Raw genomic sequence first — 16,214 nt, 5'->3', positions numbered from 1 at the left:
TGAGGACATGTTTCCTTTTCCTTCTGTATGGGTGTTACTGTCCATGGTGATCTGAGCCAGTCACCAAGGGCTCCAGGGGAGAACAGTGTGGGGCCCCCAAGTGAGGAGCGGCCGGACCAACCGGCTCTAGGTCCCGTACTCACGAACCTATCAGGCTGCTAGCCTCCCAATCTAACACGGCCTCCTGTTCAACAGAAAGCTCTAGAAGACATCTAACCGTGAATGTTGGAGACACTCTGAAGCAGCTTCGCAAAGCACCCAGGTCCAGGGTCAGCACATCATGCAGCAGTGACATTGCTTTGTTTATTCAGACACAGAGTGGTCCCCTGTGGTGCTCTGTCTGCACACCTGTGGTCTCACGCCACTTACAGCATGGGCTGAGCCAGAGCATCAGGCCACAGGGTGATTCTTAAGTAAAAATACAGGGTTTCTAAGTCAGTGGATAATACACCCATGAGACCTTGAATGTCCTGTCTAAACTGAGTTTTCACTGGGCCACACAACCTGAAAGGACTTTTGAGAGAGAGAGGACTGGGCTGTCCATGTGATGAGTATATACTCACATTTATATTTACAGCCCAGAGCCTTGCCACTCAGAGTATAGTTAGTAGACGTGTGGTGTGAGATAGCCTGGATATTTATTAGGAATGCAGTTTTAGGCCCAGACTAGGTCTCTTGAATCAGGACTTCATCACAAGCCCCAAGGTGTGTGTCCAAAACAACGTCACCTGAGGAGTCCTGCCATGCACGGGCTCATCCTCTGGGGACTAGAGAAGGCGTCAGAAGCCTGGCCGCGTCACTTACGCTTGCAGTGTGGGAATCCATAGTGACCTGTTGCACAGCGGGTGCACTGCCTTCCGATGATGTTGGGCCGGCAAGGGCACTGCCCGCCCTCAGGACTGCAGTGACGGCTGGCAGCCCCAGCAGGGTGGCACTCACAAGGCAGGGCACCGTTATGGTAAAAGGCTACCAGGGACCTCGCAGAATTCTTACAGAATCCAGAGGCTGCCTGAGGACTGAGAAAACAAAAATAACTCCTGGTGATAACCTGGGATATGTGTTTATCCTCAACTCCCCTTTCCCACTAGTATACCCAGCAGCATCTGCGGGGGGGGTGGGGGGGTGAGGGTGTGCATGGGATGCTGAGCACTGGAGTCTGGGAAGAAGTGGAAAATGACCCCACTGTGGATTCAGCCAGTGACAGCCACTCTGTCCCCAACATCTGCTTCAAGAGAAGGCATCACAGGAATGGCCAGTGGGAACATGGTGAAGCAGCTGCAGGATGAACTGTGTGGTGTATGAGTTAGAGCTTGTGGAAAGATAATGAAGGCTAGATGATGCGCTAAGAACCGTCAGCTACATCTCAGCCTTCAACCATCCAGCCCGTTGGGTCATTTCACAGATAAGGTACCTTAGCTGTAGGGTGACGCTCCTGAGGATAAGAGGTATGGAGTGGATGAGATGTCATTTAAATCCACAGTGGTTTGGCTCTGGGGCCATAGCTTTTACTATCACTATACAAAAAGAGACCATCTTCAGGGTCTCTGGAGCTCCTGGCTCCTTCTGGAAGCTTCTAAGGGGCACTGAGTTCCACAGCGGGGCATGTATTGGGACTGGCGTGCTCTTAGCACTCAGGAATGAGAGAAGACAGGGTACAGAGGGCACAGCTCTGGACAGTCCCCATCATAGCGGTGAGTGGGGCTCTGGGCTATGACCCTGTCAGTGGAAGACACCCTGTGTGGTATCTTTTAGGATATACAGCAGTAAATGGGGATTAGCCAGGAGCAAGGGATTCTCCTAATTGGTCCCTAATCGTGAGTTGAGGGTAGACCTCTGCTGAGTTCAAGGCTGAACCTTGCCCAGATGGTACATGGCGAGGTCTCTCATAGAGTGGTGGGCACAGAAAATGACATCACCTTCCCGAGACTCCAGCCTCACTACTCTCTTGGGTGGTGAGAAGAAGAAGCCAACTCCAGGCCAATCTCTCTCCAGACCTCACTTTGGCTGGGAATGAGCATGCCCCATGCACACCAGAGCCCTCCCACAAAACGACACTTACTCAATATAAAAACTGTCTCCTCCACAGTTGCTGATAAACTCAAAGGACTTGTCCACTGATGTTTTGTGAAGTATTTGGTAGTCATAATTCTCTGCGGGTACCACTAGAACCCGGACCTAAAAGAAAGGCATCAACCCATGACTAAGGCCAGTGAAGGAGGAAGAGAATGACCCCACATCCTTTCCTGTTTATCCAAGTGCCAGTAAGATGGGATTTCGAAGGAACCACAGCAGGAAATCGGAGGTAGGGGTAAAGGCTCAATGCAGTTGCTAGGAAACAGTGGGTACAAGCGGGGCTCTTGAAGCACCTGCTCCAAGGAACAAGGAATAGCAGCATTGAGTGGTAGTTGGTTCAAGGTACCCTGTAGACTTGCATCCCTAGCAGAGCCTGTTAGGGTTGCTGGGGCAACATGTGACGAATGCCTGGGACTCCCTGATTTTCCAGTGGTCATTGCTTTATAGTTTTAAAGGTAAGCAAACTGAAGTTGCAGAACTAACAGGGAACCCAAATAGGCCTTCCTCTGAAGTTTATTTAGTACTTGTGGTTTAAATGAGAATATCCTGCGTAGCTCTATTTAAACACTCCCTAGCTGGCAGCACTATCTGGGGAAGTTCAGGAGGTGTGGCCTTGTGGAGGATGGATGGGGAGGCTCAGGAGGTGTGGCCTTGTGCAGGATGGATGGGGATGTTCAGGAGGTGTGGCCTTGTGGAGGATGGATGGAGATTCAGGAGGTGTGGCCTTGTGCAGGATGGATGGGGATGTTCAGGAGGTGTGGCCTTGTGGAGGATGGATGGGGATGTTCAGGAGGTGTGGCCTTGTGGAGGATGGATGGGGAGGTTCAGGAGGTGTGGCCTTGTGGAGGATGGATGGGGAGGTTCAGGAGGTGTGGCCTTGTGGAAGATGGATGGAGATTCAGGAGGTGTGGCCTTGTGGAGGATGGATGGGGAGGTTCAGGAGGTGTGGCCTTGTGCAGGATGTATGGAGATTCAGGAGGTGTGGCCTTGTGGAGGATGGATGGGGATGTTCAGGAGGTGTGGCCTGTGGAGAGTGGGTGGGGTTTCAGGAGGTGTGGCCTTGTGGAGGATGTATGGAGATTCAGGAAGTGTGGCCTTGCAGAGGGTGGGTGGAGATTCAGGAGGTGTGGCCTGTGGAGGGTGAGTGGAGATTCAGGAGGTGTGGCCTCGCAGAGGGTGGGTGGAGATTCAGGAGGTGTGGCCTCGCAGAGGGTGGGTGGAGATTCAGGAGGTGTGGCCTCGTGGAGGGTGGGTGGAGATTCAGGAGGTGTGGCCTCATGGAGGGTGGGTGGAGATTCAGGAGGTGTGGCCTCACGGAGGGTGGGTGGAGATTCAGGAGGTGTGGCCTCACGGAGGGTGGGTGGAGATTCAGGAGGTGTGGCCTCACGGAGGGTGGGTGGAGATTCAGGAGGTGTGGCCCCGCGGAGGGTGGGTGGAGATTCAGGAGGTGTGGCCTCACGGAGGGTGGGTGGAGATTCAGGAGGTGTGGCCTCGCGGAGGGTGGGTGGAGATTCAGGAGGAGGTGTGGCCTCGTGGAGGGTGGGTGGAGATTCAGGAGGAGGTGTGGCCTCGCGGAGGGTGGGTGGAGATTCAGGAGGAGGTGTGGCCTCGCGGAGGGTAGGCAGCACTGGAGGCAGCCTTTGAGAGCCCAGTGTGTATGCACAGTCCCCACTCCTGCCCCCTGTTTCCTACTTGTGATTCAAGAAGAAAGCTCTCAGCATCCTGCTGCAGCCACAATGCCTGCTGCTTGTCACCATGCCTTGATCCATGATGGATGCTTATCTCTGGAACCACAAGCCCCAGCACACCCTTCCTTCTGTAGGTGGTCCTGGTCACAGTGTTTTTATCACAGCAATAGAAAAGTAAGTAATACAGAATAACTGTAGCACGATTCAGTTCTTCTACACCTATACAAGCGTCAGCACTCACAGACCCTGAGGGAAGGCTCGATGTCTTTAACAACTGTTTACCAGCTGACAGCTGACAGAGAGGACTTCGTTCTCCTGTGCTCCATAATCATCTGCTGAGCACCACATGCCAGGCAGTGTTCTAGGCACCAGGGATATAAAATGAATACCCTGTACTCTGGAATGATAGTCTCCTCAGAGAGAGAGAGAGAGAGAGAGAGAGAGAGAGAGAGAGAGAGAGAGAGAGAGAGAGAGAACGAGAACACAGGAACAAACAGGAAGGCCACAGAGCAAAACCCAGTAAACTCTTCCTGGTTTTTTTTCTAGACATCCTTAAGGAAAAGGTGAATTAACTCTAAGCTAGGCTCATTGGTCAACAGGATTTTGTCAGGTACAAATGTAGGTAGAAGATTCTAGAAAAGAGCACAAGAAAGCCTGCTGGCATTGTCAAAGATGGCATATCTATGAGCTTTTGAATGATGATTATGGTCAGATAATGGAAGGGAGAGCATGGAACAGAGGAGGATGAATGAAAGATGAATTAGAAGTGTGGAGGGGCCCCAAAAACGGCTTGACCACACAGCTGCCATGAAAGGCCTAGAGGCCCAGGCACAGCTTTTGTGACAGGCTTACTGGCAGGCAACACCCAGATCTAGGAAAAGCCATAAGCTAACACCACCTGGGGATCCACCCAGGGATGGGGAAGTACCTAACATCCCAGACATTCCAACCATTAGATAAGGTGGCCAGATATCCCTGAGTCTAGCACATGCCTTTTTCTTGTTTTACAAATACCCCTAGACAAATGTCAGCCAATCAGGGTCCTGGACCCTGGAAATCCCCTCACCCCAACCACTGCTATGATAAAAACCCCACACTGCCTGAGCTCAGGGCTCTCTGCTCTCACCGCTGTGTCAGACAGACAGAGAGTCCAAGCTCAGAGCTTGAAGAGAATAAAGGCTCTTTGCTTTTACATACAGGATTTGGTCTCCATGGTGGTCTTTTGGGGGTCTCCAAGATCTGGGCAAAACAGAAGCAGGCAGGAGGGGTCATGAATTCCAGAGTGAGGTGAATGAACCAGAATGAAGTGGATAGACCAGAGAGAGGCAGTAAACAGAGCAAGGACTCGGGCCAGGGTGAAGCAGGTTCAATAATAGGGACAGTACAGAGATCTGGAAGCAGGCCAGGAGAAGTTAGAGGGGACCTTGGATGGGTGGATATTGGGCCTGGGGTTCAGGCAAGATCAAGAGTGAATTCAGAGACATGGGTGATGTTCCCAAAGCAGGGAACATACTTAGCAGGCATGATGAACACAGAGAAATAACACAGGGGTCTCAGAGTGGAACCTGGGGGCACATGAACATATGGACCAGGGTAAGGGAATCACTAAGGGGGACAGGAGAAAGGGACAGAAAGCAGCCAGGAGGCTAAAAACTTCAGAGGGGCCAGCAGGGGCAAGGAGTAAGCACAGGTGGGGGCGGGGAGGCCCTGGTTCCCCGTCACTCCTATTCTCTTGCTTTGATTGTCTCGTAGTTTCATTTTATGGGTTTGTAAAACACACTTTTCTACAAGTCATCAACGCTTCCATTAAATAGAATTAATTCCTTGGAGAAAGTATTGGCAGAAGCCTAACACACAAGGGCTGACCAAGGAACGCGGTCGGCTAAGCAGAACACACCAGCTTTAAGGACTTTCCTTCTGGAACCGTCACCGTCACAGCTACCTCCGCTGCTGAGATGTCAAACTCCACCTGGCCATCGGAGAGCACTTGGTCCCGGCAGCCAAGTAAATGAGGGCAAAAGGAGGCGAGGAAGGAGCCTGGAGAGGGAGAGACGCTGCTGTCACATGGCCGCAAGGGCGACACCCGCTGTCACATGACATCCGGCACACGTGGTGGAGCCTGCTCACGGCTGCTCACCTGACCACCGTCTTCCTCCATCCACAAACACCTCTGTGGGAAATGTCGGGTGTTCTGCTTGATAGAAATGGATGACAAAGACGTGTCGGCCCAGGTGTGGTACGAGTCCTCTCAGGGTTACTTGATTCTAAGAGGGGAAAAAGGGGGTGGGGGGAGGAGCTCTCAAACTGCAGAACCTTGAATGATCAGGATATGAGATGTTGCTAGTTGGTTCCTGCAAAGACTTGTGGCGAGACTTAATTCTTCAATGCAATGTTGGGGGGCAGGGCTTAATGGAAGCAGTTAGATTATGGGGCCAGAGCCTTTGCGAACAGATTAAAAACATCTGCAGAAGTGAGTTCTTCCCTCACAGGGTGGGGTGAGTTGTTAGGAGACACCAGCTGCCTTTGGCCCTCTTCTCTTGAAAAGTGACCAATTGCTACTGGAATACAAGCTCCGACCACGTGGCACCTTCAGCCATGTTGTGATCCCACAAGATCCTTCCTGTTAGGATTCTGCCGCTCCTCCAGCTGCATGACGACTGCACATGCGCAGTTCAGTAGCCAAACAAGGGGTCTTACGTCTTACATCATCCATGCGCTTCGTGATCACACAATGCGCACAGCACAGTCACATAATCTGTGCATGCCTGCCTAGCTTCGTAAATCCACATGCGCATGTGCAGGGGGAATCCTTAAAAAACCGGTCACAGACTCCTCCCTTCTCTTCTGCTCTCTCCTCCTCCCCTCTGTCTCCCTTCTCCTCACCTGTCTCTTCCCAGGCTTGGCCCTTCTCTCTTCTGTCTCCCACCCCCCAATAAAGCTCTGATACTGGGTTTTGTTGTGTCTCGTGACCTTTCCTCACAGAGTAAAAGCACCGAATTTAAAACCAACACTATAGCTACCTGATCTTGTACTTCCCAGTCCCTAGAACCATGACCTAAGTAAACCTCTTCTCTATAAATGATCCAGCCTCAGGTATCCTGCTATAGCAACTATACAAACAGGTTGAAAGCCTAAAACAAGCTAGGTATTTTAAATGGCAACTGCTATATTCCTAGAGAAGCCTTCACATGGGTATTTATAGAAGTTTTAATTTGCAATCACACACAACAAAAATTATGTGCAAACCAAATGCCTCTCACCTACAGAATAGAGAAACTGAGGCACAACCCATACATTTGGTGGAGGCTGGGGGAGTAGGTTGGTTAATCATGTTGGAAAACTGGGTATTTATCAAAACACATGACACAGCAGTTACATACCTGGGTACATCCCAACAGAAATGCACAGTACGTTTGCAAAGTGCTAGACAAACACCCTGCCTGTGGTGTGGTGCAAAAAGCAAGCTGTTAGCAGTGTGACTCAGCACACATGTAAGGAGTAGGCTTCCATTTGTGAGGAGCTTTTGGTCACATGACAAATCCATCTGCTCTCCCTTCCCCAAGTCAAGCCACGCCTCCTGCATTCTGTCTGTCTCTGCAGAGTTAATAGGTGGCTTGGAGCTCTTAAAAAGTGGAGTTCCTCCCCCAGAGGAGCTGCAGGCTAGTCCCTACTGCCCTGAGTTAGCTTCTCCTCAGGGCCTTTCTGATGTCCACTATGCAGGCTAGGTTACATGGTGCAGAACTTACCCACACCCCAAAACTGTAAGACAAGAACACTTCCCCTTTGCTCTTTGGAATGGAAGACTCTTTCCTTCAGGACCTTACCGTGAGGCATACATTGTGGTGTAACTCTCCCGCAGTCTGTTACCTGAAGGCCCCGCCCCTTTCCCTTCAGGCCCCACCCCCCCCACCCTCCGCAGTGCTATCCCTGATGGCTCTCTCTCCTGAGGAAGCTCCTCCCCCAGCCTGAAGGCTTGCCTTCCACCTCTAGCTGTGATGTAGTAACTGTCCTAATAAAACTCCTCTGCAGGTAACTTCACCTTAGCTTCCTGTCCCGTAACCTGTAACATCCGTTACTATTTATAACAACGACAACTTTACACCTGGACAAGCTGGTGAGGAAGCCCAAGAGTCTACACCCTTGCTGTGGGGGAAGGGAGCCTCATTCTGGGTACACCCTCTCCCACTCCCCACCCCCACCATACACAACGGAGCCCAGAGCCACTCTGTTGGCCTAAGTGACTATGCCCTGCTCCGTTAACTCCCAAAACTACAGCAACATCACCATGCAGCAGCTGGGAAGTCTATCATCTTTCAAAACGAGTTTTGTGCCCTTAATTGTGCACTGGGGTGGGGGCCATGAGTACCATGGTATGCATGCAGCAGCTGGAGGACAATTTCAGGAATCGGTTCTCTCTTTCACCGCATCCCAGGGATGGAACTTGGGTCATCAGGCTGGTTGGCAAGAGCCTTTTTAAACCCTTGGGAGCTGCCTTGCAGGCCTCTATCCATCTTTCAAGTGAGGGCTGCAAGTTGGATAACCAACTTTCTAATGTGATGGCAAAACCAGGGCTTTGTTTCAGCTTTTTTTCCCCTTAGCTACAAGATCTCCTATGAGAATGTCTGACCCCCAAAATTTCCTTATCCCCAAGTCTGGCATTTTAGATAAAAGCCAGCATTCCCTCAGGGACTTGAGGAAATAGTCCCTACCTGCTGAACGAGTCATTCTACTTATCTCTGGCAAAAGGGACATTGGCCTCTTCCATTAACCTGTGTCTATTAGCATATCAAGGTCCACGCTAGCCTCTAGGCTCCTTCAATCCCTACTCACAAGTACCTGCTCTACTCTTCAAAGGCCTCCACCTCCACCCAGCACACTGTCCCCCACCCCCATGTGTACCCCGTTCCCTTAAACCCTGGAAACTCCCCCACCCTCCCACTGTTCTCGCGTTCCAGAGACAGCCTGGGTGGTTTGGAATAAACTTTTCACCCACAGACCAGCTATTTGGGGTGTCTTTACTGCACCCATTTCATTCAGGGAACTTCCTCAGTTTTCCTGCTCAGATAGTATGAATTTCCAAGTCCGCCGCTAGGTGATCTGCTAGAGGCCTGGTGGGTTTACGCAGATGTCCAGTATATTTCCATAACTCGGAATGTTGCGACGGCTTCAGTGATCCTGAGATTTTTTTTTTTTTATGGCTTATGGTAAAAACATTTCATGACCTTACTACATTTCGCTTCCCAGCCCTAGATGATAATTGGAGAATGTTTATTGAGAATTCCCCACCTAAATGGTCCTGTGTTGGTGCAGTAGGGGACGCCTAATGGTTTACTGGCTGCACCAGCTCTTCTCACAGTTCTACAGTCCATCTTTGGAAGAGAACTAATTCTCCACAACATCAAGCAGCTGCCGCCTAGGAACACAATAGGGACTGCAACACCGGCCATGAAAACTTGCTGAGTGGCCATGTGGACAGAGACGGAGGGGAGGGAGGTAGGAGTGGCCACAGTCAGGGCTACCCAGGCTCCGCTCCAGCATTGCTCAATGGTCCACAGCCAAGAGTGGAACTTCCCACATTTCAGGGGGCTGGGAACGGGTAAAAACCCAGATGAGTGGCCCCACTCCAGAGCCTGGGATGAAGGAGGTTTTGAGGAGGGCCTGAAAATGTGCACCCCAAACAAGCCCCAGGGTGAGGTGGATACTGCTTGGTGGGGGTGGAGGTGGGAGTGCGTGGGGGTGGTGTGGTGTGTGTGTGTGTGTGTGTGTGTGTGTGTGTGTGTGTGTGTGTGCCCCACACTCTGAGAACCACTGGTCTAGAAACAACACACTGGGGGGGGGCATTCCTACCTGTGGTGCCTTCAGGATAACTCCATCAGTGACATCTGCAGGAGGGGAAGGCTCCTGAGGCAGGAGAGAGAGAGGGCCCCTACTCTGAGCATCCAAAACTAAGGCTGTTGGAGGAGTTTCATGGGCCAGGGAGACACAGGTGACCCTAAAGAATAGAACACTTTAAAATATGGTTGTGTCATAACAAACAAACAGCAGACACTAGGTAAAGGCCGATGGCAAAGAACAGATCAGAGGACCCATTGAGGGTGGGGTCTAGGAGCTTCAGGGCCAGTGCGGCGGGTTGGCCAAGTATTCCCGGCACCTGTTCAACTGGGCAGTTAAAACAGAAAGAAGATCTTCATTTTAAAGTAACACATGCGACAGAAATTCATTGACACTTCCTTCTCCCCGAACAAAAATTAGTTCATAAAACGAGATCTCTCTGTAGGAATGCTGACGTGCAAGGCAAAGGGGTGTCATTTGTTTCACAGCCAAAATGGCACTGTGCCCGAGTCCTAACCATGCACACAAATTTCCAGGGCTGAACCTTTTAATTATTTTTGGATCTACAGCAAAACAACACCCCTAGAAACCCCGGTGAGCACTAATTAGCTAGTCCTGATGTCATAGCATGGAGATGGATCATTATTTCTGTGGTCTTTCAAAAGAAGAGCCTAGACACAGAGATTAAAGGATTGGAACAGAGCAAGGGCTCAGAGGAGAACTTGGCAGACCTGCACTCAAGGAGCAGGCTTAACCGTCTGTGTGCATACGTGTCTGTATGAATGCATGTGTACATGTGTGTGAAGGTGTGAATGCTTGTATGTGTGAGCAGAAACAAGAGGACATGGGCGTCCTTCTCTACCTAGTCTGTGTTTAAGGCAGGGTCTCTCCCTGAGCTTGGGGCTTGTGTGTTCTTGGCTAGCCTGGAAGCCAACAAGCCCTCGTAATCATCCTATCATCCTTGGAGCTGGGCTTGCAGGTGTGTGCAGGATGTCCAGCCCAGCCTGTACATGGATGCTGGGATCCAAACTCCAGTCTTCATGATTGCATAGCAAGCTCTCTTAACTGCTGAGCCAACTCTCCAGCCCCACGGCTCTTCTCTTTTTAATATCCCATAGTAAAATAAACATCAGTGTCTTGCCCCATATTGCAGTTAGGCAATGCTGAGCACCCCAAATCCGACACCCCAAGTGCTCTCAAATATGAACCATCTTGAGCACCAACATGATGCCCCAAGTGGAAAATTCCACTGGTGACCTCTTGTGATAGATCATAATCCAAACAGAGGCTACTGTATAAATTTAGCCACGGGCAATGTGAAAAGCTACATGTGATCTATAATTCATTTCAAGTTTAGGCTTGGGTCTTATCCCCAAGATATCTTATTATGTATTTGCAAATGCTCCCAAATTCAAAGTTCCTGAGTGTTGTAAAATGATGCATAGTGGCCTCGGCTGGTTTGAGCCAAGATGAAAAGACAGCCACTCCATGCAGACGGCGGGCAGCAGAGTGGCAGAAAATTACACCATGCAGACGCAGCATCCACGTGGAAAGTTTTATTATTAAAGGGGGAGGAGAGAGGGAAAGAGAGAGAAAGAGAAGGAAAGGGAAAGAGAGAAAGCGGAGGTAGACGCATGTAGCCTCATGGAAGGAGACAGGGGGAGAGGAAGAGAGAGAGAAGGGGGGAGGTTTTCTCTTAAAGGTGACTTTACCCTAAGGTGACTTGGTCAGGACATGGGGGGGAGCGGGGCGGGGAGGGGTGGGGAGTGGGGGGTCAGGGAGGGGGCGGTCCCCAAAGGGCGGGCGTCAATGCTAACGCTCCCTAACACCGAGCATTTCAGAGACGCTAGCCTGCATAAAGTTTCATACTTACATATACAACACAATTGTTCAGAGTATTGACAAGGAAGGAAGGAGGAGGAGACACGTTACCTTGGATTAGCACGCGGCCCGTAGCTGGCAATACAGTGGACTTGAGGTCTCAAATATTCAGTTGAGAATTCTTCAGTGGGTATGACACAAACATGATACTGCCAAGCAAATGATAAAGACGCACAGCAGTTATCAGCAAAAAACCAGCGTCTCCCCCACACTCTTAAAAGCAATTATTAAGTGAAGAACTCATCCAGAAAATGGATATTATTATTTTAAAGTAGTAAAATTGCAGGATGGCGAGCATGTAGCACCCCCACAGGCAAGAGATCCCTCCTCTTGTTACACAGGATCACTGACTATACTGTTGTGGGAATAATTTTACAAATAAGTCAAAGAACAAAATCACGGGAAAGTTCAAGATCTGCTCTGTTCAGGGGCCTTTGGTGCTTCTTTTTTCTCTCCAAGGGGCAACACTGACACCTGAGATGCTTCAGGAGGAGAAGAGAGAGGCAGTGGATGCCCAAAGGGCCTGCTGTTCGAAGACATGGCTGCATCTGGAGAGGAACTCACTTAATAGAGTATGTCTCGGACCTCAGCCCACTTGGATTTTGAAGGATTTGTCTCTACAGCCAGTTTCTGGGTCACATAAGAAACTCAGCCACTAATGTATCTTTTGTTAGATTTGAAGTCAGACTGTATTACCAGCTTGATGGCAGAGCAGTTCAGTAGTAACAACAAAAATGTATGGAGCATCACCAAAACTCGGTGTCTATAGGACCGAGATGGACAATGCTCTGCCTTCATGGAACATCCATGCTAGTCACCCTGACCTTCAGTGACCTTAGGCTACTTTCTAAAGGGCAAATCCACACTTAAAAGGTTGAGTCAGTCCCAGGACAATTTCCAACAATGACAAGGTTAGATTCACAGAGGGAAAACCTCCATTTCATAATAATAATTTTAAAAGTCTGATTCCAAACTATCCCTTAAGTTCCAAGTTTTTACTTACTCCTGCTAGGTTGTTCACAACTATTTAAAGCACTCCCCCCTGGCCTTCCCCGGTGTGATGTGTGCTTGCTGCCAGCTGTAACAGGAAGCTGTTTCACACGTGGGTAATTTTAAATTCCCTAAGATAGTTCATGTAAGTCTTACAGTCCCTTTCCTAGAGAGACCCCATTGTTGACCCCAGCTCTTACCCTCACATGGGTGGACGTGAATATCATTTAATCTGCCCTTGTTGGCCTTTAAATCTTAAAAGTATATATCTAAGTAACTGAATAATACCCTTATCGGAATATAGGGTATTATAATATAACCAGTTATAAAATTTAAATAGCTTGGGACATTTAAATGAAATGTCCCAAGAAACTGCATAGGATAGTAAATGGGACAGAAATGAAATGACAGCCAGTGTTATTTCTGTACCCAGACATCATAATAATAAAGTAGAAAATATAATGACAAAAGGTATTTCATTTATGATAATGATAAACAAAAATTAATGAAATGTGATTTTTTGTGGGATGCATTCAAATTTGATGGCTGAACTTTATGAGGTGACATGAAGAAGGCTGAATTTACAGATACCATGCAATTGCAGCCCAATTTTTTTTTTTTTTTTTTTTTTTTTTTTGGTTTCTTGAGACAGGGTTTCTCTATGTAGTTTTGGTGCCTGTCCTGGATCTTGCTCTGTAGACCAGGCTGGCCTCGAACTCAGAGATCCGCCTGGCTCTGCCTCCCGAGTGCTGAGATTAAAGGCATGCGCCACCACCACCTGGCTGCAGCCCAAATTTTAATAAGCTTTTGAGAAATACAGATGACAGCAGAAGGCTTCTACAGTTCGCGGGCTAGATGAAGGCATACCAGAAGGAACTTGGCCATGTGCACCTTGAGCTCAATGTCTGCATCTGCTAACAGCTCGTACACAGCCGTACGACTCAGGCTGTCAATCACCACGCTCCTGCACAGAATGCTGCAAAAGGGAACAGAGTTTTCTTAGCCTGACACCTGGCATCTCCCTTGCTGTGCCCAACAGATCAACAGCTTTTCCTGATTGTAACCTGGGTGAACCAGAGGCAATTTTCCTGTACGACAAGTCAAAAACAGATACAGCCTACTACTGTTTGAATGATCACCCAAAACTCCTTTTGAAATGAAATTGCCACTGTGATCTCTAAAAGGTGGCGAGGGAGTGGAGACTCCGCTCTGTGGGCAGATTGCTGTTACTGTGGGTGTTAGAATTCTGCCCTCACTCCAGTTGCATGACTGCACATGTGTAGTTCAGGAGTTAAGCAAAGGTCTTGTGTCTTACCTCATCAGTGTGCCCTGGTGATCACATATGTGCGGCGTGGTCACGCAATCTGTGCCTTAAAGAGCCGTGACGCAGACCCCACCCTCTCTCTCTCTCTGCTCTGCTCTCTCCCCACCATCTTTCCCTCTCACTGAGCTCCTTTCTCAGGCCTGGCTCTTCTCCCCACCCCTCTTCCTCCTAATAAAGCTCTAAAACTAACACTGGGTTCTGTCGTGACCGTGACCTTTCCACACGGTAACCAGCACCACCACCAGCGCAGTTTATCATTCATTTCCGTGAGGGTGGGTTAGCTGACATGGGAATGATTCTGTTACAAAAACAGACTCTGGTGCTCCTGTGTACTCTTGCCCTTCCTGCTCCTACCACGGAATGACTCAGCACAAAAGCCGCCCAGGAGATGCTGACTCATGCCCAGTTTCCAGAACAGTGAGAAACAAGCTTCTTTATTTATAAAGCACCAGGTCCGGGCTATTCTGCTATAGCAGCACAAGGAGAATTAGATTCCAATCACTGTCTCTATAGATAAGAGGACCTTTCTGTTACAGGCCCTGCTGTACCTCTCAGGACTGCGGCCCCTGCTCCCCCTTTCCACCTGGAGTGATAGAAGACATGGTTAGTCATTAGGAGAAGGTATCCTGGGGCAGTGACAGCAGATCTCTTAGAAATTTACCAATATTCTTTGGACCATTCAAGGTACCCATCAGTAAACACAGCTGGCTTTACTAACATGGGGGAAGGGTAAGCCAGGTGACCTTCAAGGCTGAGTCAGTTTTCTTCCTTAGTCCCTTTCCACTTCTACCCCTGGCTCCCACTCTTCCACTCCATAGGGTTAGAGACCATTTTGAGACCATTTTTTAAAAGTCACCATCTTGCAGCATGGACTCCAACTCTGATGATTAGTCCATTAGGAAGCATATTTAAGGCCATTTTCCTTTGGATATGTAGAATATGGATAGTACAAGGCTAAGACAATATGGCCACCCAAAAAAATACCAGAAATGGTTTAGTCAAGGACGTTTGGGTAATGACTAAAAGGAGGCAAAAATATGCAAAGAGTCAGGCAGAAGTTGGGTGCACAGATAGAAACTTAACATCTGCATCTAAGTGCAATTGAAGCAGTTCTTTTGGACTGAAGTGTTATCCTGGGAGCTTGATACATTGATTCACTTGCATTTAGTTTTATTGTTATCCTTTAAAAAGTCTCATGAAGAAACAGATGGCCATTGGTTTATCCATTACAGGTCACTGCATGATGGGGAGAAGACGTGATTTATCATCGCATTACTCTGAAAAGTGATGTTCCCATCACTGTTTGGCTGAGATGTCGTCTTTCTAACAGAGTGGTTAGAAATCACTTGAGACATGCAGGGGAAAGTTCAAACCTCAGCAGGAGACTGTGCAATGCTGAGCAGACCTGTCATTTAGAACAGGCCTTCCTGTATTTTTAGACTCCCACCCCTGTAGTCAGTTGACCACTGTGACCCCCCGGAACATAAAAAAGGAAAATACTTTGGCCAAGCAAAAATATGCAGTGTGACTTTCCTAGGAGTGGTTAGGTATGAAGCAGGCAATCTCTAGTCTAATGTGATGCTCTCCTGTTCTAACGATGAATTTGCTAAACATACTTAGGTGTTGTCATGTGCTAAAGGATCTAGAATGTGATACAGCCTCCCTCATCAGAAAACCCGCATGGAATCCTGCAAGGGTTTTCTTTCTTTCTTTGGCTTTGTAAACCCTCCTGTCAGGCAGGGTATGGTGGCACATGACTATCCCAGCACTCAGGACACTGAGGCAGGAGGATCATAGACTCAAGTCCTCCCTGGGTTGCATAGCAAGACCCTGTCTTCCCAAAATATAAACTTGGGCACAGATGTTCTTGGATTCCTTCTGAGATTATCTAGAGACTCACTGGAGTGTCTATGAATATTCCTCCATCTCCTCGACACCTCCTTTTAGATTCTGTGAAAGGAATCAAGCCTGTGATCTGAAAGACAGGAGGAATCTGGAAGCTGAACTGGAAGCTGGGCTCAGATTGAGAGATGGTGAAGAACCCCTGTGGCTAATACACCCAGGACTCAGGCACCTGAGGCCCGCCCCGTAGGGAGTACCGATGCCAACTGTACATGAAACTCTTATATTCAGACACTGGTAGATGGTTCTGAGAAACTACTTCAGGCTCATCCCATACCCTTAAAACTCATGTACAGAGCTGAGGATACAGGCCTAGTGGGAGAGTCCAGCACGTGCATGCACTGGGTTTGAGCCTTGACACTACACATACATCCAAATATGATTCTTGAGATCTTCATCCCTCTGCAGATTTAGGGTCACTGGGAGCATTAACATTAATCCAACAGACATTTGTTCAGGCCTCACAAAAATGCCTGTGTTCAGCTGCTGAAAGCAACTCCTGGCATATGTTTTTTCATTTTGCA

The 16,214-nt window shown here is 48.9% G+C and overlaps 1 protein-coding gene across 1 annotated transcript in view; it reads right to left on the bottom strand.

Annotated features, from left to right (window-relative positions):
- The window catches only part of LOC131896105 (laminin subunit alpha-3-like), a 161,313-nt gene that overhangs the window by 24,841 nt on the left and 120,258 nt on the right, over positions 1-16,214 (bottom strand). The window contains exons 21-26 of the mRNA XM_059246694.1: positions 13,332-13,440; positions 5,899-6,025; positions 5,692-5,798; positions 3,389-3,602; positions 2,060-2,162; positions 805-1,016 (exon numbers count right to left, since the gene is read on the bottom strand). Of these exons, the coding sequence (XP_059102677.1) occupies positions 805-1,016; positions 2,060-2,162; positions 3,389-3,602; positions 5,692-5,798; positions 5,899-6,025; positions 13,332-13,440 (872 nt within the window). The remainder of the gene's footprint in view (positions 1-804; positions 1,017-2,059; positions 2,163-3,388; positions 3,603-5,691; positions 5,799-5,898; positions 6,026-13,331; positions 13,441-16,214) is intronic.

This window comes from Peromyscus eremicus, chromosome 19 (assembly GCF_949786415.1).
Source record: "Peromyscus eremicus chromosome 19, PerEre_H2_v1, whole genome shotgun sequence".
Classification (NCBI taxonomy): domain Eukaryota; kingdom Metazoa; phylum Chordata; class Mammalia; order Rodentia; family Cricetidae; genus Peromyscus; species Peromyscus eremicus.
Note: the sequence above shows the minus strand (reverse complement) of the source record. Positions and strands in the feature narration are given on the sequence as shown.